General features: G+C 39.9%; 5 protein-coding genes across 9 annotated transcripts in view; 3 read left to right on the top strand and 2 right to left on the bottom strand.

Annotated features, from left to right (window-relative positions):
- Window positions 1-3,375: 3,375 nt before the first annotated feature.
- LOC5508646 lies at window positions 3,376-9,470 on the top strand. Of its 3 annotated transcripts, none has more exons than XM_001629160.3 (4): window positions 3,376-3,394; window positions 4,133-4,335; window positions 6,063-6,237; window positions 7,423-7,832. In XM_001629160.3, the coding sequence occupies exons 2-4, from the start codon at window positions 4,239-4,241 to the stop codon at window positions 7,526-7,528; spliced, it is 378 nt and encodes a 125-aa protein (XP_001629210.1). In that variant the 5' UTR covers window positions 3,376-3,394; window positions 4,133-4,238; the 3' UTR covers window positions 7,529-7,832. The 3 variants fall into 3 exon arrangements, with proteins under 3 accessions (XP_001629210.1, XP_032233324.1, XP_048590424.1); XM_032377433.2 differs by lacking the exon at window positions 3,376-3,394 and adding an exon at window positions 8,123-9,470 and having other exon boundaries at window positions 4,079-4,335; window positions 7,423-7,569; XM_048734467.1 differs by lacking the exon at window positions 3,376-3,394 and having other exon boundaries at window positions 4,079-4,335.
- Window positions 8,008-13,217, bottom strand: LOC5508629 (beta-1,4-galactosyltransferase 4). The gene is made up of 7 exons (XM_048734466.1): window positions 12,650-13,217; window positions 11,809-11,927; window positions 11,263-11,379; window positions 10,535-10,722; window positions 9,891-10,013; window positions 8,999-9,100; window positions 8,008-8,273 (listed from the first exon to the last, which is right to left on the bottom strand). Exons 1-7 carry the CDS (start codon window positions 13,152-13,154, stop codon window positions 8,126-8,128), a joined length of 1,302 nt encoding a protein of 433 aa, XP_048590423.1. The 5' UTR covers window positions 13,155-13,217; the 3' UTR covers window positions 8,008-8,125.
- A 616-nt stretch (window positions 13,218-13,833) lies between these two features.
- On the top strand, window positions 13,834-17,683 carry LOC116615636 (40S ribosomal protein S8-B). Its single transcript, XM_032377434.2, has 7 exons — window positions 13,834-13,959; window positions 14,104-14,166; window positions 14,481-14,545; window positions 16,070-16,178; window positions 16,510-16,682; window positions 16,961-17,006; window positions 17,119-17,683. The coding sequence occupies exons 1-7, from the start codon at window positions 13,881-13,883 to the stop codon at window positions 17,247-17,249; spliced, it is 666 nt and encodes a 221-aa protein (XP_032233325.2). The 5' UTR covers window positions 13,834-13,880; the 3' UTR covers window positions 17,250-17,683.
- Window positions 17,628-19,128, bottom strand: LOC5508640. The gene has a single exon (XM_001629177.3). The coding sequence runs from the start codon at window positions 19,117-19,119 to the stop codon at window positions 17,833-17,835; it is 1,287 nt and encodes a 428-aa protein (XP_001629227.2). The 5' UTR covers window positions 19,120-19,128; the 3' UTR covers window positions 17,628-17,832.
- An 89-nt stretch (window positions 19,129-19,217) lies between these two features.
- The window catches only part of LOC5508643 (protein unc-45 homolog A), a 74,308-nt gene continuing 73,115 nt past the window's right edge, over window positions 19,218-20,410 (top strand). For all 3 annotated transcript variants that reach the window (XM_048733958.1, XM_048733959.1, XM_048733957.1), the window contains exons 1-2: window positions 19,218-19,368; window positions 19,973-20,161. In XM_048733958.1, the coding sequence (XP_048589915.1) occupies window positions 19,360-19,368; window positions 19,973-20,161 (198 nt within the window). In that variant the 5' untranslated portion in view covers window positions 19,218-19,359. The remainder of the gene's footprint in view (window positions 19,369-19,972; window positions 20,162-20,410) is intronic.

Raw genomic sequence — 20,410 nt, 5'->3', positions numbered from 1 at the left:
TCCAAATTAGTCTCCTAAGGCATTTAAAAAAGGAATAAAGGACTTGTAAAAACAAGACAGAAAGTATTTTTATTTATTTATAATGAAAAATAGATTTAAATGACATTTTAAGAAAACGTAGATAAAATTGTTGTACTAATTGCAACATTACGTAAAATAATCAGGGACCAACCATATGGTATATGACGGTAACATTATTCCCCTAAATATTAGAGGGGAAAAAATTAAACAAAAAAATTTAAGCAAGTATCTGGTTGAAAAATTATATCTCCCTCCCCAAACGCCCACCCCCGTCAGTCGATCCCTGTCAATCGATCCATGTCACAAGTACACTTGTCACGCGAAAAATTAATTGCAAATCGCACGCGCCAAAAAAAAATTGCTAGAGAAATTAAAAGTGTATTTAGCCTGCGTAGCAAGCGCAAAGGCTGGAGAAAATGAAGGATAGACGTGTAAAACGCGCCTGCGACTTTTCATTATTTTTTTTACATAACAAGTTACAAGAGAAAAAGTTTAGTGTCAATGGTCCTTTTGCAAAAGTTGTCAATGTTCTTGTGGAATGCTTGGGTGCTTTCTGTCTTTCTCGGCTGTTAGAAAGGAATATAATTCATCACAGATGAGGATGGCCTTTTCCGCTTGTACCTTCGTAGATGAGTGGTATGTAGCCCAGGGAGCAGCGACTTTTAGTGATAAATAATATCACATATTTGGAAAGATAAGATCATTCTGAAAGATGAGAAAATGTATTTAGCAGCGGATCATTTACATCAACAACTCCTCTATGTTATCGCTAGTGCTATTCTTCGAATTCCAACTCAATCGTTATTCGATTGGTTAACACCCCTTAAAAGGGGTTGGGGTAATACTGAAAGCCAAGTTTTGTCCAATACCTCAAGGCTCGTGACTGACTGGAGATGTAATGTAGTTTGTAAAATTACAGCCATGGGAGCACCCGAAAAGACGGCTAGGTCTATTAAAATGGTACCCATTAAGCAGTCTGGGCTAAAACACATGGATTCCCCCAGTGCATCAATATTGAGATGAAAAAGACTGGTATGACGTCCCCACTTACATTTTTCTCGTATCCATAGTTACCCCTGTAGATGTCATCCAATGAGATGCCTCGATGTGTCACGTGGTTACGCCGAGACTCGCATAATGGCTTGCCCTGGTCATCACTCTCGCCACATATTGGTCCAGTAATGGCGGGAGGGGTTAGCTCAAGGCTGGGAACGCAGTCCTTGCAAAAGTCTAGTGAACAATTACGACACCCAAAAATATTGTTAATAACTCACTGCTCTCGGCGGCAGATCATGAAGTCCTTCAAAAGGGGGAAGGGGGCAAGTGTCTCAAGAAAGGGCGGTAGAAAATCGGTAGATTTCCTTTTATTTCTTGTTATTTATAAGCCGAATGTCTGACAATAGGAGAATAGGGGGGGGGGGGGGGGCAGACCGCTTACATAAGATGTTACTGCTTAGATGAAACGGACCATAGCATTTGATAAGTCAGGCGCGTACACAAGGGAGGGTGCACAGGGTGCGCGCGCATCCCCCTTGGCGGCCAAAAGTGGGTAATTTCTTGTTAAGGAATTTTCAACTGAGCTTTTTCTATATGATACCTATGACTGCGCACCTCTCTCGGTCAATCCTGGGTACGCGCTTGATATTTCACTGAGGAAGTGGCTGAGGCCCTTAAAAGATAAATCGAGCAAGCAAAGACTGGCAGTAAAAAAATAAATCGCCACATCCTCCGGAAAAAAAAGAGATGAGCAGCAAAACTGTCCGGGAAGAAATCAAGAAAAAATTAGCCACTTTTCCCGACAAATATCAAATGGTCTGTCCCTAAGTCCCTTACACAAAGGTGTTTGGAAAAAAATCTGTTTTTTTTTTAAGGAACGAAATGAGAACGGGGGATAATTTTTTTTGCTTTTTTATATGGAAAAGGTGCCCGTGCGTTTAGCTTAAAGTTTCCTGTGAATTTTTCTTTCTCTGGCCATACTTGTATATAGATCTTCTGTCGTGTCGGTCTGTGGTCGGTATATATTTCGTTGTTTCAACGACGTCTTCGCGGAAAACGTCGGTTTATCAATGGAGAAATGTGTTAATGTCGGATTTGATGAAACAAAATAAGTAATATCTCTCATACAGTTTTTTTATATGTTAATTGATTTTCATCTAATGAATAAATGTCTTCAGAAACAGCGCTGTGTTTTCTTAAACGGCGATTAAAGGCAACAGAAACTCCTCGCTTACAGACATCCCTTTGTCCAAGCTTATTACAGCTACAATTAGCAAATTGCGGGTGTGACTCCTCACACAAATATGATATATTTGAATACTCCGTTCACAGATACCGTATTTCGGGGTTTTTCCGCTTGATCGAGAGAGTTTATTGTAATTCGAATGCAATTGACTTGTCTTCTTACCTGTGACCGGCGAACAGCCACCGGTGATCGCCAACAACAGCACAAGAACCAGCACACCAAAACACTTCATTGTGGCGACTTATACCGTACCCGCTTTGACAAGGAGCTTGGAGAATAGAGAGAAAAATTAAAGGTGGGAACCTTTTCTGAGAATGATGAATTTGTAATCGACTGGAAGATCGTGGGCGTCGACTAGTTTCTAAGATCACGAATATTTATTTTTATGACGCGTGTTGTTTACTCCGCAAAGATTAAGTTTGTCCTATTTGGAAAGGGCTGGAACGCTAACTACTTGTTTTTCAAGACACATCTTGGTGTATAAAAAATACTATACATAAACGCTTCCTTGAAATTTCGTTACTTAGCGAAATAGGTTGTAAGGAACCTCACACATTTAGGCGGGAAAATCAACTGGCGGTAAAACAAATTATAATAATTGTAATAATGTTTTTATTTATAAAACAAATGTGTATACATTCTAAAGCGCTTATTAAATCGAAACCAAGAAAACAAAAACTTACATATAAAAATGAATTATCGAGAATACATTGTACACAGCAAGCCATTTTTAACTTCGTTAGCAAACGCACGAAAAAGGCGAGAAAAACAGAATAATACCCACATGTATAGAGTTTAATACCACAATGTATTGCTTTCAGATGACCCATTAGCTACCCCTAATAAAAGCTGACTAAAACGAGGAAGTGCGCAATAATAAGTACACGCGAAAATATTTTCCGTCTCATGCCTATTCTTGCAATGTGAGAAATCTTTGATTTTTGAGGCATGGAGATACCTACATGATGCATTCAGAAGAAACTAGGCAAGGCAAGTGTGCGAGCACCCCTTCTATTCATGCGAGAGTAGGCGAGCATTTTGCGTCTGAATCCAAGCTACGAGCACATTACAAATTTCTAGACGAGCATCAACACATTTTTCCAAGAATAAAGCTTCAGCAGTGCTGCACAGGTAAGTACTAGTCTAGTTGTTGTCTGGTTTCGTAAGCTTATAGTAGAACCTGTAGGCTGCGAGATTCATTTGAAATATAAAAAATAGCAAATTGTTAATACAATACAGGCTAGGCTAAAAGAAGATCGTTGTCATGAGCCTAGTGCTTTAAAGGATTTCCAAAATTGAGCCGAGCGAGCCTTCGAGTACTTCCGAATTTGAGCCGAGGGGACCTTCGAGTGCTTCCGAATTTAAGCCGAGGGTACCAAAAGTGCGCACAGCACAGACGTTATAGATCAATGGACATCTGCGTGGAGGGTATCGAGTCAGGTTGCGCAATCGACTCTACTTGGAATAGCTCAGATATTCTGTAGCATGTAGTGTGTTTTTTTAATGAAGAAAATTATATTTGCGTGCATTGTTGAATTACAAACAATTTTTTATAACCTTAATCAAAATATAACATTTTTGAACTCTTAGAAAATCGCTTCTTAATCATTTGAGTTTGTGGGTTTGTTCGGGTTATAGTGGTCGGATCTGGAATTGTTCCGGTGTAAAATTTATGATAGTCTCTTAAAGGTAATCCTCTGTTTTTTATCAATCATGTGCAGCAAATTCGACATCCACAGAGTAGGTACCCGCTTGTTCTACCAATCAGCGTTTGGCAACACGTTCCATTAAAATTTGATAAACCTGTTGTGCGCATGCGCGGTAAACAGTCTTTTGATCTTTGATATATATATCTCTACTTTTCACCAGGAAATCGTCAAGAGAAAAATAAAGGAATTTTGAAGAAATTCAGGACGAGAAGTTGGAAGAAGTGATGGTGATAGTAGGAGATAATTAGCGTTGTTGGACTGCAAACATGGCGGTTATGAGAGACCTGTGTTTTATTTTCACGTTAATTGTTCTGGCATCCGCTGCGTTTGCTTGGAGACACGAGACGAAATGGGGCGAAAAAGGTAATTTTCATCAGCGAATCATAGAATTATAGTTCTGAAGATCAAAAAGATCCTACAGTGTATACTTAGTTTACGAAAAGTAAACTAACTGTTCATTGATCAACATTCGTTTGAAGATTATGATGAAATCGTATAAAAGCGACTTTCTATGATTTTTATAGTTCTCTTTTTTTCAAAGTATAATATTCCGGCTCACGTTTAATGCAATCGTATAGACAATATCCATGATGGGTAAGCGCATCTTATATTTTTGTAAATATTATATAAGTACTTATATTTCTAAAGACGTTGTCAGTACAAATGACAAATGGCGATTGACAAATGGCAGTGCCACAACCGAGAGGACCCATGGACCCCAAAATATTTGTTCCAAATTCAGAAAAATGGAAATAAAACATATACATTAAATGTTATTAATGTATGAAATTGCTTGAGTTTATTTACCACCTTCATTTTCACAAATATAAACTACCCATAAGCATCTTTCGGTCGTAAAACTGCCATTTAGCAATTGCCATTCGCCGTTTAAACTGACGACCTTTTTTGAAATAGGTGTATATTTATCTGGATTTTGAAGGAAACGTGTGTATAAGAAATTAACTCAACTTTTTCACTTATCACATTAAAGTCAAAGGTCTATCTCGATGACCTAATATTTCCTAAATCCGTAATCGTTGAACTATAAAAAGTAAATTCCAACCGTGACATTTTTTGCTTCACTAGCCACAAGCTCAAAGCTTGTGGAAAAGAATTACTTCATATTCTATTGCCCCCAGAGCAGCGTCTATTGGCCTTTATCATCACCCTTATCATAACTCCCATGATCAATTATGAGCCATTATGTCCTCGACTGGAAAGATATGATACATAAGTTGGATCACCAAGCATACCTAAGCTTTCACACATGTCTAACTATTCCACACACCTCATCGTCTCATAACCCCCCCCCCCCCCAAACCCCGGGGACCCAAATATCTCTGCTTATATAAGCTGCATTATCAAGCATACTTGAACCTTCACACATGTCCAACTATTTCCCCCCCCCCCCCTACAATCGTATTTTACCACACCCCCCCCAAACCCCGGGGACCCAAATATCTCTGCTTATATATACTGCATTATCAAGCATACTTGAACCTTCGCACATGTCCATTTATTCTCCCCCCCCCCCCCCCCAATCGTATTATGCCATCCTCACCCCCCCAAACCCCGGGGGCCCAAATATCTCTGCTTATATAAGCTGCATTATCAAGCATACTTGAACCTTCACACATGTCCAACTACTCTTCCCCCCCCCCCTCCAATCGTATTTTACCCCCCCCCCCCCAAACCCCGGAGGCCCAAATATCTCTGCTTATATAAGCTGCATTATCAAGCATACTTGAACCTTCACACATGTCCAACTATTCTTTCCCCCCCCCCCCCAATCGTATTTTACTACCCCCCCCCCCAAACCCCGGGGGCCCAAATATCTCTGCTTATATAAGCTGTATTATCAAACATACTTGAACCTTCACACATGTCCAACTATTCTTCCCCCCCCCCCCCCCCAATCGTATTATACCATCCCCACCCCCCAAACCCCGGGGGCCCAAATATCTCTGCTAATCTACAGCTCCCCTCATTTTTAAAGCCCCCTTCCCCCCCTCCTCGGGGTCTCAAATATCTTTGGTGGTATGAGCTGCTTCATCAAGCATAACTAAGCCTTCGCACCTTATTTTCCACAGCTCCCCCGGGATGTGTGCCTTGTCCTAAAAACAAAGAGGATCTGTTTGATACTCCCATCTGCGGCCAGAACGGAATCGCGTACAAGAACTATTGCTATCTGAGGCTAAGAAACTGCATAGCTAAGAAACTCAAGAAGAAGGAAGTATTGCCTTCCAAGGAACCCTCTACTTGCGGGTGAGTATTATACAAAGGAGCGTGCTCTTGGGTGAGCTTAGAGTATGGCCTGTCCACAGACAGTCAGGGAACGGAGACAAATAAATAGGGGCTGTGATTGGAATTCGTGTTTGGTGTGTGTGTGTGGTGTGTGGGGGGTGGAAGGTTATCCCAGGAACGGGTGTGTGCTCTTGGGTTGGCTTAAAGTTTGGCCTGTCCACAGACAGTCAGGGAACGGAGACAAATAAATAGGGGCTTGGATTGGAATTTGTGTATGGTATGTGTTTGGGTGGTGTGGGGGATGGAAAGTTATCCCAGGAACGGGTGTATGCTCTTGGGTGAGCTTAAAGTATGGCCTGTCCACAAACAGTCAGGGAAAGGAGACAAATAAATAGGGGCTTGGATTGGAATTTGTGTATGGTGTGTGTGTGTGGTGTGGGGGATGAAAGGTTTTCCCAGGAACGGGTGTGTGCTCTTTAGTGAGCTTAAAGTATGGCCTGTCCACAAAAAGTCAGGGAGCGGATACAAATAGGGGCGTGAATTGGGTTTCGTGTGTGGGGTGTTTGTGTATGTGGGGAGGAGGGGGGCTGGGTAGGTTATCCTTGGAAGGGGCGTGTGCTCTGGGGTGAGCTTGAAGTATGGCCTACAGACAGTCAGGGAGCGGAGTGTGATTTGTGTGTTGGGTGGGGAAGGAAGGGGATGTCTTAGGGAAGGGCGGTGTGTAGAGAAGGGGGCAATCTCGTGTGAATCGTAGAAGGGTTCTTGTGAAGAAAGCAGGGGAGGAGCGGGTAGATTCTATAATGAAAAGGGATTACGGGTGTGAAGCAGGGATTTGTTCAATCGTAAAGTCAGTCAGACAATGTCAAAGTAATGGTTGATGATTATGAGAGATGAAGAGGAAAAGAAAGGATGATGGTGAGAAAAGTCTTAAGAGTAGTGAGAGGTGAGGTTACTTAAACCTTAGCCATTGGCTGTTATGTAGAGAGAGGGGGGGGGGGGGGGTTAAGGTCGAACGGGGTGCGGGAAATTAAACAGAAAGGGGTAATAGTTTGTCAAACATTGGATATCAGTGGATTGGTATGAGGTGCTTTCTAGCCACGAAAATGATCACGGTTGATTTACCCTAGCTAATCTATAGAGTCTGCCCTCGGAAAAATACATGTTTGTGCATTGTAGTATTTTATTGAGAAAAGTCTTCCTCCACAGGCTTCAAATGAAGATGTACAATTCGTTTGGAGGAGGCCTGGGTGGACCCTTTGGCAAAAAACGCAAGCGAGCGATATCCAAACTCATAGACACATATCTGCGTTAGAGATGTTCAGCTGTCCACCATCTTAGATCACCCTACAACTGGTACTTAGTCCACGCTCTGGGATCCTGGCTGTTTCTCAATGTCTTCCTTTGGTCCCTTGCGCACTTTTGTTATGTCTTCAATAATCTCACAAATTACAAAATATATATAACACATTCTATCGCCATACTCGAAGGGATTTAGAACATAGCAAAGAACAGAATATTAGGTAGGACCAACACAAAAAAAAAACATATCAAGGACACAAATGTAACTATAAAAATTTTGTGAGATTTGCAAGATATATCCTACAAAAGAAAGTCAGAAAAACAAACCAAATATGTACAGTGATGCCACAGGAAGACGTTAAATTATCCCGGAACCATCGTTCTACCAGTTGGTACCTGGTATAACGGATCATTTCTTATGACGTGCCACGTCTAGTAGAAAAAAGAGGAATTGTTTATTTGTATATAGTGACATGTGACAAATACCAAAGATTGACAGAACCTGTGTTTATTCTTTTTAATTTAATAATTATTAGTACAGCAAAAAATCCACTCGGAGTTGGCCAACAAAACAACCAAATGATAAATATTTTTCTATTATTCTGAGTTGTCAACCAAACAGCGACCATCTTTTCTCGCCAAGCTTGACGCCGATCATGGTGTACAGCGGATGCTCCATAGAGGATATGACATCATACTTTAGAACCGAGAGGCCGTCAGTCTTCAAGTGCGTCTGGCTTTGTTGCAGCTGCGCATGTCTGAAAATGTCAAATGGCGCTGTATGAAAGAATCTTGTCTCCATGCGCGATAGGAATATTAAGACAGTCTCCCATAGCTGGTGGGCAAGATGGAATTTAGTTCGTACTATACTCCCATCGAGGTTACTCGCTAGCATTGCCTCAAGACCATTTAAAAATAGAGGAGAAGCGAGTCCTGAGGCGGTAGTTTGCGGGTAACATATGCGAGCATGTGCGTCTTCATCGCCGCGGAGAGGAGGGACGCGATAAGATGCGAGGGAGGGAAGCAAAAAGACTCTTAGCTTGCAGGACGCGAAGTGAAAGATTTCCAAGACGTACCCATATAGCCGGAGAAGTGCTAGAATTGTGCAAATTGATGCAAATGCAGGCTTGCTTAGGAGGGTGGGGCGGCCGGTAAGGGGGGGGAGGGGGGTCACCATGGGCCATGCTGGAATTAGGCTGTTTTTACTGGTAACCCCTTTGAGAATGGGTGGAGTAAGCATTGCAATAAAACACCATAACAGGGTCCTCAATCGTCTTCTTCTGGTTGCGAGATTCAGCGGGTATTTTACGATCGGTTTTTTATACAAACACGACAAACATCAAAATACAAAAAAGCAAAGCGGAGATAAAGCTCAGTAAAAAAAGCAACCTCTAGTTATTACTTCTGCTTTTATTATAAACAAAAAAAAAATATCTGAAGGAGATTTGTCTAGCCGCTCAGGGGAAAGAACAAAGTTACTCACCTGTCCGGGTTTTTGTCCGACTTTTTATGTCCATGTTTTAACATCGTGTATCGACCAATCTGGTGAGCTGGTCGGGTTAGAGTCAGGGAGTGCTCAACAATTCTTGAAGAAAAAAAAAGTATGAGTTGCTTTACCCATTTTATCCTGACGCGTTGCTCAAGAGATTGTTTGAGAATATTTCTGGCATAGGGCTAACCTTACCATATTACTTATTATTTTATTAAACTGAAATTAGTTCACTTCTTTTTGTTTTCATGGGAAAGAAGTGAACATGTATATGATGTGAGGGGGAAAGAGAAGACTTTATTTTTTCTGTCTTTTCTTTTTATTTAGCTTATTATTTTAAACTGAAATTAGTTCACTTCTTTTTGTTTTCATAGGAAAGAAGTGAACATGCATATAATGTGAGGGGGAAAGAAATGACGTTAATTTTTCTGTCTTCTCTTATTAAACTTATTATTTTAAACTGAAATTAGTCACGTCTTTTTGTTTCATGGAAAAGAAATGAACATGTTTAGGATGTGAGGGGGAAGAGAAGACGTTATTTTTCTGTCTTCTCTTTTCGTTGTGTGCTAAGAGATCACTTGATTTTTTTGGGGTGGCCAACTTGCGTGCGCAGATTTTTACGGCAAAATAATGAAACAAAAAGCAAATTTTTCAGCGATTACCAATCTGCCAGAAAGTTTCTTTGCCAGAAAGGGCTTATTTCCATTAAAAGGTTTTATATTCTCGTCCTTGTCTGGCGTGAAGGCCTCGCCCATTTATGGGGTTTATTTAAGCTTGAGATTGCCATGCAAAAAGTCACGGGACTTCTTAGCGCAAGTCCTCTATTAAGTTGAAATTCCATCCTTTTGACCTATTTTTATTGCACTTGTAGCCATGCTTTACTCACCTTACATACAGATCGTCATCTTCCCCACCCCATCCCCAGTAGCGATTTGGGAATCCGTTGACTTTTCTGTAGTGCTCAGGCCAGAATGCCTCGACGCCACCAAAGAGCTTCTTGTAGCCCAACCTGCGCAAAAATACAATAGTTGTTCAGTTGGTAAACATGCCTCTTTCTGGATTATAGTCAAAAGAAAGATGTTACCTCCAGCCCGAGCCAAACTGTAAATCATAAGTGAGATCTATTCATAACGTAGTCCAGTGCAAGGGAGTTTTTCATTTCTAGAAAAATATATTCCCAGTCACGCAGCTTTTCGTGCATTTTGCTATCAACAATAGAAAGAGTCTTAGAATTGGATATTTTATCCAAAAAATCAAGAAGTACGCCTTAACTTTCATAGTAGCTAATGGAAAATTGACTGAACTTTAGCTTTAGCCAATGAAGGCGCGCGTTAAATACAGACTTGTGACGCTACATCAAATGAAAACGCGTGTTAAAATTAAGTTATTTAGACTTATAATTTAGATATTAGCTAGCCAATGATAGCGCTTATTCAGAGCCTCAAATTGTATTGCGATCAATCAAAATTTAGCATAGATTATTTTAGATATTAGCAAGCCAATGAGAGTGCGCGTAACATCAAAACTCACTTGTATTTCATGGTATCTACGGCTGTTGACATATGACGCGGCGATGATGGGCAACTATAGTCGTTTCTGTCGTCCTCGGGTATAAGGTCGATATCGTGAAATATCGCACAGTCGTAGATATCGGCCTTCATGGCTTCCTGGAATCCGACATTCATCAACATTCCACGATTGAACGGCATGCTGTCAAGCTATGGAGATAAAAAGCAGAATGGTTAAATGACCAATTATCATCATCATCATTATTATCAATCAAGTCGGCGGTGGTGGACGGGGGTTCTGTTTTGTGGTTCTATATTGTGTTATAGTTAAATAGTATCTGTGGTAGGTGGTGTTGATAATGGTTGTAAGATTTTGCTGGCAATGTGAGTAATATAATGATTATGGTAGTTGTGGCAGCGCAAAACCTTTCTTGGAACAAATCTCATTTATCATGGTTGCCAGCTATCTATGTTGCTGGTTGATGACGAGATACGAATGTTGCTAGTGTGATAATGGTGGAGGCGCTGCTTGTGTGTTGGTGTTTGTGGGGATTCTCATGGTGATTGTATTGATGATTAAAAGGAAAAGTTGTTGTTGGTGATTGTGGTGATAACGATGATGGTGGTTGTTGTGGCAATGGTGGTGGCGCTTCAGGTATATTTGGTGGTGATGTTATTTGTGGTGACTGGTGGTGATGGTGATGATGGTAAAATAATGGTCCTCGGTGTATAGCGTAAGCCATCTCTCACCTGTTCAATTATAAATATCCTGTAATCCAGTAGCTGCCATTTCATAAATCGATGCATGTGACGTAGAAATGTGACGAGATGCTCCTGGCGATCTCGGAATGGTATAACAATCGCCACCTATCAACAAACAGAATCGTGTAGAATAAGCCCTAGTCTACGATGTTTGTATGTCTGGTACAGTCTTCTGAACTCTGACGGTGACATAAATGGTGATGGTGGTGGTTGTGGTGGTGATGGTGATGGTGATGGTGATGGTGATGGTGATGGTGATGGTGATGGTGATGGTGATGGTGATGGTGATGGTGATGGTGATGGTGATGGTGATGGTGATGGTGATGGTGATGGTGATGGTGATGGTGATGGTGATGGTGATGGTGTTGATGATGGTGATGGTGATGGTGATGGTGATGGTGATGGTGATGGTGATGGTGATGGTGATGGTGATGGTGATGGTGATGGTGATGGTGATGGTGATGGTGATGGTGATGGTGATGGTGATGGTGATGGTGATGGTGATGGTGATGGTGATGGTGATGTATACCACACCTTGCTCTTAGCTTGACACGTTTCCGGTTTCCATTTCCCCCCTTTGTTGACAAATTTTAGTTCATCTTCAATTTGACTCATGGTAAATCTCTCCCACTTGTTAAAATAGAGACGCCCAACTGCAAAATATAAAGGCATTATATATTACGAAGTTATTGGCAATTTGGCAGCTAAGTTGTCCAAAAGATACCTTTGCGCATTTGTGGGTCCAGCACTACTAGCAAATCTTACTTAAATGAATTTATTTCTGTAGAACAAAAGCTCTTCTCATATATTTTATGTAATTCAAATATCATAAACAGTAGTAAATAGAGGTCACGTTTCCCGAAGGATATTCTTAAGCTGCCGCACGCATTACCTTCATCACAGGTAGCCCATGCACTCGGTTTGTATTCTAGTACGCAAGAGACCCGGCCCGTACCTAGTGGGGGGGGGGGGGGGGGGGGGGGAGGGAGGATGCGAAAAGTCCACTTCCAGTTAGCAATATAGGTGCTTTTTGTAGAAAATTGCATTTGCCGTTTCTATTCTTTCAGGGGTGGTCACATTTTTATCAGAAATCTAACCCCCTTCCCCTCCCCCCCCCCCCCCCGGATTTCGCACCCTCCCAAGAAAAATCCTGGGTACGGGCCCTGGATACACATACGATCTATCGCCCAACCATCGTGCGTGAGAATTGAGAAAGCGTGCTGAAAAATTTAAATTCCGCCTAACTCAGATTAGCCTTTCCAAGCCTTCGTAACAAAGTTTTTTTTATGGATAGGGGAAGAACTGTTTATATACTATTTCATTTAAAAGTTATAGTAAATAAGTCTTAAGTTATAATAATTGAATAGAAACTTACCTCGCTTAGGGTATATACATTTTTCAAGCTCTTTTAATTCAACAGGCGCATCTCCTAACTCGTTATCTAATCCCTCAATAAGGGAAACCAATGTTTTTGAGTCGGTTTGCCGACTGCTTTCGTACTCACTATCTTGCTTAGTGGGTTCTGATTCTTGTTTCGTTGGATTCATCGCAAGCTTCATTTCGCTCTTGTTCTTTTTAAAATTTTCCAAAAAATCCCAAAACTCGTTCGTAACCGTTTCGCCGTAATCGTCTTTAAAATTTACATTTTTCTTCGACGTTGGCTTTACAGTCTCAACATCTTTACTTGATATTTCAGCATTTTCTTCCTGTCCACTCGTACATGGTTTAGGTTTGTTTTCAATCGGTTGCCTCTGAATCTCAAATTCCTTTTCGAAATGAATTGTAATAATAGGAATTTTGTTGGTGATTATACCGTATAAGAAAAAGTATGCGATTGTTCCGAAAAAAACCAAAACGTAGAAAATTCTCATTAAGTGCATTTTAGTGTAGTGATAGACAAGGCCTAGAATCTTGATTAATTCAGGAAACTCTTTTAGTGTGTGGAATTCTTCTCCGTAGCAACAATAGAGTTTCTACAAAAATGCTAATACGTCATTGTACAGATATTGAACAGAGCAAAAAAATTGCATGAAATTTTCTAATTCTCAATATATAAGCTCAAGATTTCGCATACAAGGAGTTCCTCTGACCGAAATCTTAATTCCAAATTTTAAAGAAATTTAGGAGATATGAAATTTAGATATTAGCGAGCAAAGTTGGCTTAATTTCTGATCAGAGCCCGACTTCTCCCTACAAACGAGAAGAATTTATACTTTGAACATTTGAAAATTGCACTTCAAGCCTCATATCTCGAAGACAAATTCATTAGAAAAAAACATTTTTTGATATGTTGGTTAACATGACATAAGGAACCTCTGTGCAAAAATTCAAGCTTACCGAAGTTAACCAGAATTTAATTTGGGAAAACTTGCCATATTTTTGCTCTGTCCAGATATTGGCTCTCTTTAGAGGGACATTTTCCTCTCTATTACAGTTAACATCTCAACAAAAAGGAGAAATGGATTTATAAATCAGTATCTTTTTTTAGTTGAAGGAAAAACATGCTTTTTAACTTGCTAGCACTTAGTGTACGCGGACTACCTGTGGTACTAGCGCTTTGTGTAAGTGGACTACCTGTGGTACTCTCGCTGGGTCAAATATCCAACATGGCGTGCCATTTACGACGTTTTGAAGGCTTAATAAGTTCCATAAATTTTGCTGCAAGAGTTATTTCAATCTCAAAAGGTAGCTAAAAGCACGAAAGCTGTTCCCTTTGCTTATCAATTTGTCACAAAAAATCTCAAATATTTGTTGAAGATCAGAAAACTTTAGAAATCCAGTTAAACTTCCTTTTTACAAATTTTGTGTGAATTTGCTATCTTTGTACAGGTTTGCCATCTTTATCAGGCATCTCCATCAACGCAAAAGCTTCAAGAAGAATCCACACATCAGGTATTAAAATATAGTACTAAGTTACATTGTGAGTGCCCGCAAGCCCCTCACTTTCAGCGTCCCTGCCTAGTGATAGAAAAAAACTAAAATCCAACACAGCTCAAGTGAGTAATTTAACAGTCATGGTCTGAGTCATGGTAATGAGTATATACCAGGGGTTAAAGATTGGCTGTCAACCCAGGCTAGGTAGGTTTTCTTCTCAGACAATTTGCCAACCTTATTTAAACAGATCATTACTCTTGCAGAAACCAAACGTTTCTCCCCTCAACGATGTCTGCTTTAACATTGTCGACTGTCTGTTTTATTTGATTTAGGGTATTTATGTGGAGGTCGCCCAAAGAGTTTTTGGAGACAAAGACGGCGCCCAGCTGATACAAGGGTAGGCGCTTAAATAAATGTCAACAAGATAAACTTTATTGAACTTTGAGAAATGCAAACTACACAAAAAGTCTATAGATGTAGTTCTGTTTACTAATCTTGCCTCAACTCATTGTACTATGTCATAAAACTCAATTATCAGTGCTGCTAGCTACTATAGTACTAGGGAAGAGATATTTGGTTAGATAGGTATTTATAATTTGAGTCACATGCATTTGTGCATTGCTCTTTATTATCAGTCATGACCATCTGGTTATACACAAGAGGACATGGTGAAAAAACCTTACAAATGCATACTGTGAAGAGATACTAGAAGCCTTGATTTCTTGCAATGGCTGTTGGTTCCTTGTATTCGGGACCGGTTCTCCTTCCTGTTTTTGCAATTCTCCTTTTTTTTTTATATGAAATGAACTTATTTGACATTTGTAGTAGGAAGTATTGGCTTAATTACAGTTTGTTGGATTGTGGACCAGAATTTTGCTGTAATAGACAAATGTTGATAATGTTCATTAATTCAATTGATACTCATATGGACTTTCTTCTTGATAGAAACAAAAACTACTAAATTGTTCATGCACACTAAGGGAAAGTTCATTTATTATCCCGAGGGGGGGGGGGGTATGAGGATACTGGGGGGGGACCTCGATAAATTTTTTAAGGTCTAAAGGGGGGGCATCAAAAGTGTTTGGATTTGAAAATGGGGGGTCACTGATTCCTTTGGGTGTTGTCTCTACTATATAATTTGACGAAGTGTCTAATCAGACTTCTTGGTTTAACTTGTATCGGTTTGGGGCAGTTATTTGGCATGCACAATCCAGGAGTCCAGGATACGTTAAGCCACATTTTATCTATTCAATGCAAACCTGTATACACCCTAAATACATTTTTTTATGGTTTCCGCTATATTATATAATAAAGTGTTTATGTTCCATATCTAAAATATAAACAAAACATTTAAATGCTATAAGTGCTTATTCTTCATCATCAATACCCTAACTCATATGTGATTCGATTCTTCCTAACTCTCTTTCTTTTCTCATGCTGCGTTTTTCTTGCAAGGAGAAGATCGAAAAGCCTTTTTGCTTCTTTTGCATCAACCATTATCAGGTTGCAACATGGAGTTAGTCGCATCTTTGAGAAATTGAGTGCCTTAACTTTTATTAATTAACATTTTCAGCGAATTCTTTCTCCTCTACTTTTCTGACTAGTTGGCAGCTAATCTCTGGCTTGCATTCCTTAAACATTGTTATTGCCATTCCTTTCTTTGCTCCTTCTTTCTTCGATTTTCAGGAGGTGGGGGGGGGGGGGCACTGAAAATATGAGGGAAGCGTAAGGGGGGCATGGAAAATTGTGTTCCTCCTGAAGGGGGGGTCAACTTATTTTATCCCTTACTGTTTTCAAAATCCTCACACCCCCCCCACCCCCACCCCCCTCAGGATATAAAAGAACTTTCCCTGATGACATATTGTTGAATCTATGGTAAGGAAAATGCCATTTAGATTTGCTGTTATCTTTTTTTTTCTAGATCAACCAAGAACTACCAGAGAAAATAAAGGAGAGAAAAGCTTACGGTGGACATACCAAGATAAAAGCTCTTAGAGTGAACAAAGGAGTCTACACATTGAAGTCACAAGGTAAGCAAAAGTGTTATGATATATCCAGGGGGGGGGTGGGGGTAAATTGTAGACATACCAGGATAAAGAAGAATGGTTTGGGATGTAGAAGACATGCCTACGATGAAGGCTCCAGCATAAATAGAGTGTACGCATACACACTCACAGAGTAATGGAGATATTGATATATTTAGGGAGAATGGGACGTGTTGAGTCTCAGAGGGGTTGAAGCATGCATACAGTACAGCAGTTAAAATTAAAATCATTTGATTTGGTTGTTCTTAGTGGGAAAAATTAGTTTGATAAGTAGACTTTGCAGACATTGTGTATCAAATGTTTTCCTTGTTCACAGGTGTTGAGGTAGAGGCACCCATTCTGAGTGTCATGCACAGCTTTGCCAACAAAGAGCACATTGAACGTAATGTGATTGTGAAGGGTAGCATTGTTCAGGTTGATAACAAGCCTTTTGAGGATTGGTTTCAGGAATACCAGCAAATAAATGACAACAGTGCTCTCGAAAATAAGGTAGAAAACAGAAATATACACTTGTTATTCACTGTTTTCGAAAGGGTGGGACAAAATTTGAAAGTGAAAATGCTCCCATTTGAAAAAATATCCACCTTATAATAGTTTATCTCTTTGCTACTGTAGCTTTGTAATGTCTGAAACATTTAAATCCAATACCAAAAAACTAAAAAAAAATGGTTACCCCATGTTCCATTTGAATATTTAGGCAGTTACGTCTAGCTACTGCATGTTGCATTTTGCAGTAAATTCTTTTAACTGATGTTTTGATTTTTTAGGGTGACACTAATTCATATTCCTGGCTTAAGACAGCACCCATATATGGTAGGTTATCCATAGGACATATGAAAATGATATTCATAATCTAGCGCAATATACTTTGTAAGTTGATTTTGTAGTGTTTCTTGATGCCTTATGATTCCTTTGCCTCTTCCAGCCAAAGTCACATCCCGCCCTGGCCAGGAAGGGGATTGTAATGGATACATCCTTGAAGGCGAAGAACTGAACTCCTTAATAAGAGAACTCCAATTGACACCAAGTGGCTCAACAGAACCAGCAACCACCTAATCTTGACATAGACACTAAAGCATTGTACATTTGGCTAGGAAATAGTGTGTTATTTGTGTATGTCCTTGTAGTGTATTTTGACATAGTTGTGTAGTGGTGAAGAGGGTAGGAAAGACAGAGATGCCTTTGGGTTACAGTGCAACCAGCAAAATATGGGATGTTAGTTGTCTCCTCATGAATAACACAAGTTGTTCATGAGTTATTCAAGACAACTTAAACTGAGTCTTGTTTTTATTTAGTTGTTTGAAAACCTTTTGTGTGCTTTTCTGGGATATTTTTGCTGTTCATGATTTACTGGTCCCAACCAAATGGTACAGTCTGTGGGCTCTCTCTCTCTCTCTCTCTAATGTTGATAAAAAAAGAGGGGACACACAATCCTATCACTTATACATGATGTTTGTTTTATTTCACATAATAAACTTTGTATGAATAAATGATATTGATAAATAAATAAATATAATATAATATTTAGTATAAACAATAGAATATATTGAGGATACTTTCATGTATTTACAACTGTATTCAGTACCAAACTGTACAAGGCACTGACTTCCAGTTGGCTGCACATCAAGCTGGTTTTACTCTATTCCTCCTTGTCATCATCTCCACTCCTAAATATGAGCCAAACCTTTTTTTCCACATACTTGTAAATATATACAAGTCCCAAGCCTAGAGACTTCCCACTATTCAGAACGTTTGATCGCATTAGAATCAACTGTGCTTTTAACGGGTCCAGACGTACACTACGCTCAAGCACTTCCTTGAGGATATGCAAGACACTACGGAAAAACTGAGCAATATGCGGGAGATAGATCCTCTGTCCAATCGAGTCATAAAACACAGACCAGACTGTAACAAAAACATTATACAAAGGCATAAATAGTGCAACTGGCGTTTTGATGAATATAACATTAACGATATGAATTACTGGCTCTAGTAAGAATAGAATTGGTTGTAGAGTAGCGAGAGATAAACTAGATAATGATGCCCAGATTTGTTTTCCCATGTCGATTAAAGGTGTGGCCGTTGTGTAAAGAATTAAACATACTGGTCGTAGGTACGCCATCCACTGGCGAGTGTACTCTTCAAAAATCGTGTTTAAGAATTGCAATATCTTGTCCAAAGTCTGTATATGGCTAATCAAAGCGTCGATTAACGGTTGAACGTAGGCTCTGATGAAATCCACGTGCCGATACAACTGCCACAACGCCCACATGATGGAGAAAAAAGTGTAACACACCAGGAACACCTCAATAACGCGTCGTAAAAAAGGCGTGTACAACATGCGAGGGAGGTACTGAATCCAATCTGGAAGGCCTTCGCGTAATTTCGCATGCGATTTTCCTGGGCACCCCAGTGTAGAATCCTCTCTGCTAACTGTGCTCTCTGCTAGTTTAGCTTGCCTTAATGACCGTAGGATATCTCGCATTTGGCCTGTGTAGTTAACGTGGAATGTCAATTCAGCGACATAGGTGTTTTGGGGGGCTCTCGCCTCGCAGGTGGTGGTAAAAATGGCAGTATCGCATTCCAGCGTCACCGTTCCAATCATGGCATCCAAGCACCCAAACCTTGCAGATATGCGAAGATCAGCCGCGGAAATGTCCGTCAAATTGAACACAGTGCACTCTTGGTGTTCAAAATGTTGATTGTCGCGGTATACAATCTTCAAATTTGTCGAGGCGGGCATATACTCTAGCCATCTCTCCTTACCACGTAAATCGTATTTTCCACATCGGATTCTCTGTACCGGTATTTTCACTGTCCTTCCAGATTTTGTGTATTTAACCGGGGAGTTTGGCGGGGTCAGAGAGCCTGAGATCTGAGCAAGCAATCTTGTGCTTCCTTCGACAGGTATCAGCCCGTCCGCCATTTTGACAGATTATGATGTAAACACACGCCGTGCGCATACAAAGACACAGTATTCCGCTGATTCAAAATACCGATCGCGGGCCAACTCACACCGCTGAATTCCGCAGGCTCATCATTTACAAAGTTTTGGATATCTTCGAAGTCTGGAAATTTTTTTTGCAGATAAAATACCCTCTGATTTCCAATAAAATGATTTAAACGTTATTTAAGAGGAAGTACAAAAAGTGTTACAGTATAAGCAATGGATTCGGTAAGTTTTTTCTTGGTTGTTCGTGTTTTAGAATAGTAGGATGTGAACAGATTCTTTACTCCGTGCACATGTGTAAAGCTGTCATCTCATTCAAATCTCCCATGTCTGCCTCTGAAACAAGCGCTTAAATTATTTCTAGTAGGTCAAATCACTTTAACATCACTCAGCTGAAGTGCGTGTCTTCGTGTATTTTGGATTCAATTGCTTGGTTCAGGCTGATGTTATAAATTCACACTTTGCGTGATAAAAAGTAAAAACATCAGTTTCGCATCATTTCACAAATGTCACTATATTATGCGTTACAATGGCCTTCTATAGTTAAAATTATTTAATAAATGCTATTCTAGACCATCGTTCAATTGATTAAAAATTGAAGAGATTTTGATTCATTCAAAGAGACGTGTTTTTCTGTCTTTGGCAATTTTTTTTATTCCTGCACTGCAGTGATGAATGCTTCTTTGTGATTAGGTGATGCAACATCGATTTGAAGTGTAAAATAATTGAAAAAGAAAAACGCTTCCTTGTGATTTAAGAATTTTCAATTTTACTGCAGTACAAAAAATGTCATTACAATTTGAATGTTTATTTAATTTCTTACATCTAGGACAACCCCAAGTCTGCAGTTGAGATCAAAGAGGAGGGTAACAAATATTTCAAAGCAGGCGATTATGAGGCGGCACTTTCATCATATGCTGCAGCTCTTAAACTCTATTCAGGAGACGAGAAGGACAAAGAAAAGCAGAAAGAGAAAGCAGTGATCTACAAAAACAGAGCAGCCTGTCAACTTAAGCTGGTAGGGGGACGTAACATTGAAACAGGGAGGGCAGAGGTAGTTAGATTCGTAGGATAGGACATCATGTACAAGTGGTCATTAAAAAATATATTTTTTTACATATGAATTTATTTGGAAGAATGCATGATTAGTCCCAGACTACCTGCAGATCAGTGACTTACAGTATTTAAAGTTATAGAATGAAACATGATAATATATTTGACTTGATTTGTTGTAGGAGGGGGGATGGGGTGCCACAAAGTTTTGGCC

This window comes from Nematostella vectensis, chromosome 11 (assembly GCF_932526225.1).
Source record: "Nematostella vectensis chromosome 11, jaNemVect1.1, whole genome shotgun sequence".
Classification (NCBI taxonomy): Eukaryota; Metazoa; Cnidaria; class Anthozoa; order Actiniaria; family Edwardsiidae; genus Nematostella; species Nematostella vectensis.
This window is presented reverse-complemented; position numbering and strand designations above follow the sequence as displayed.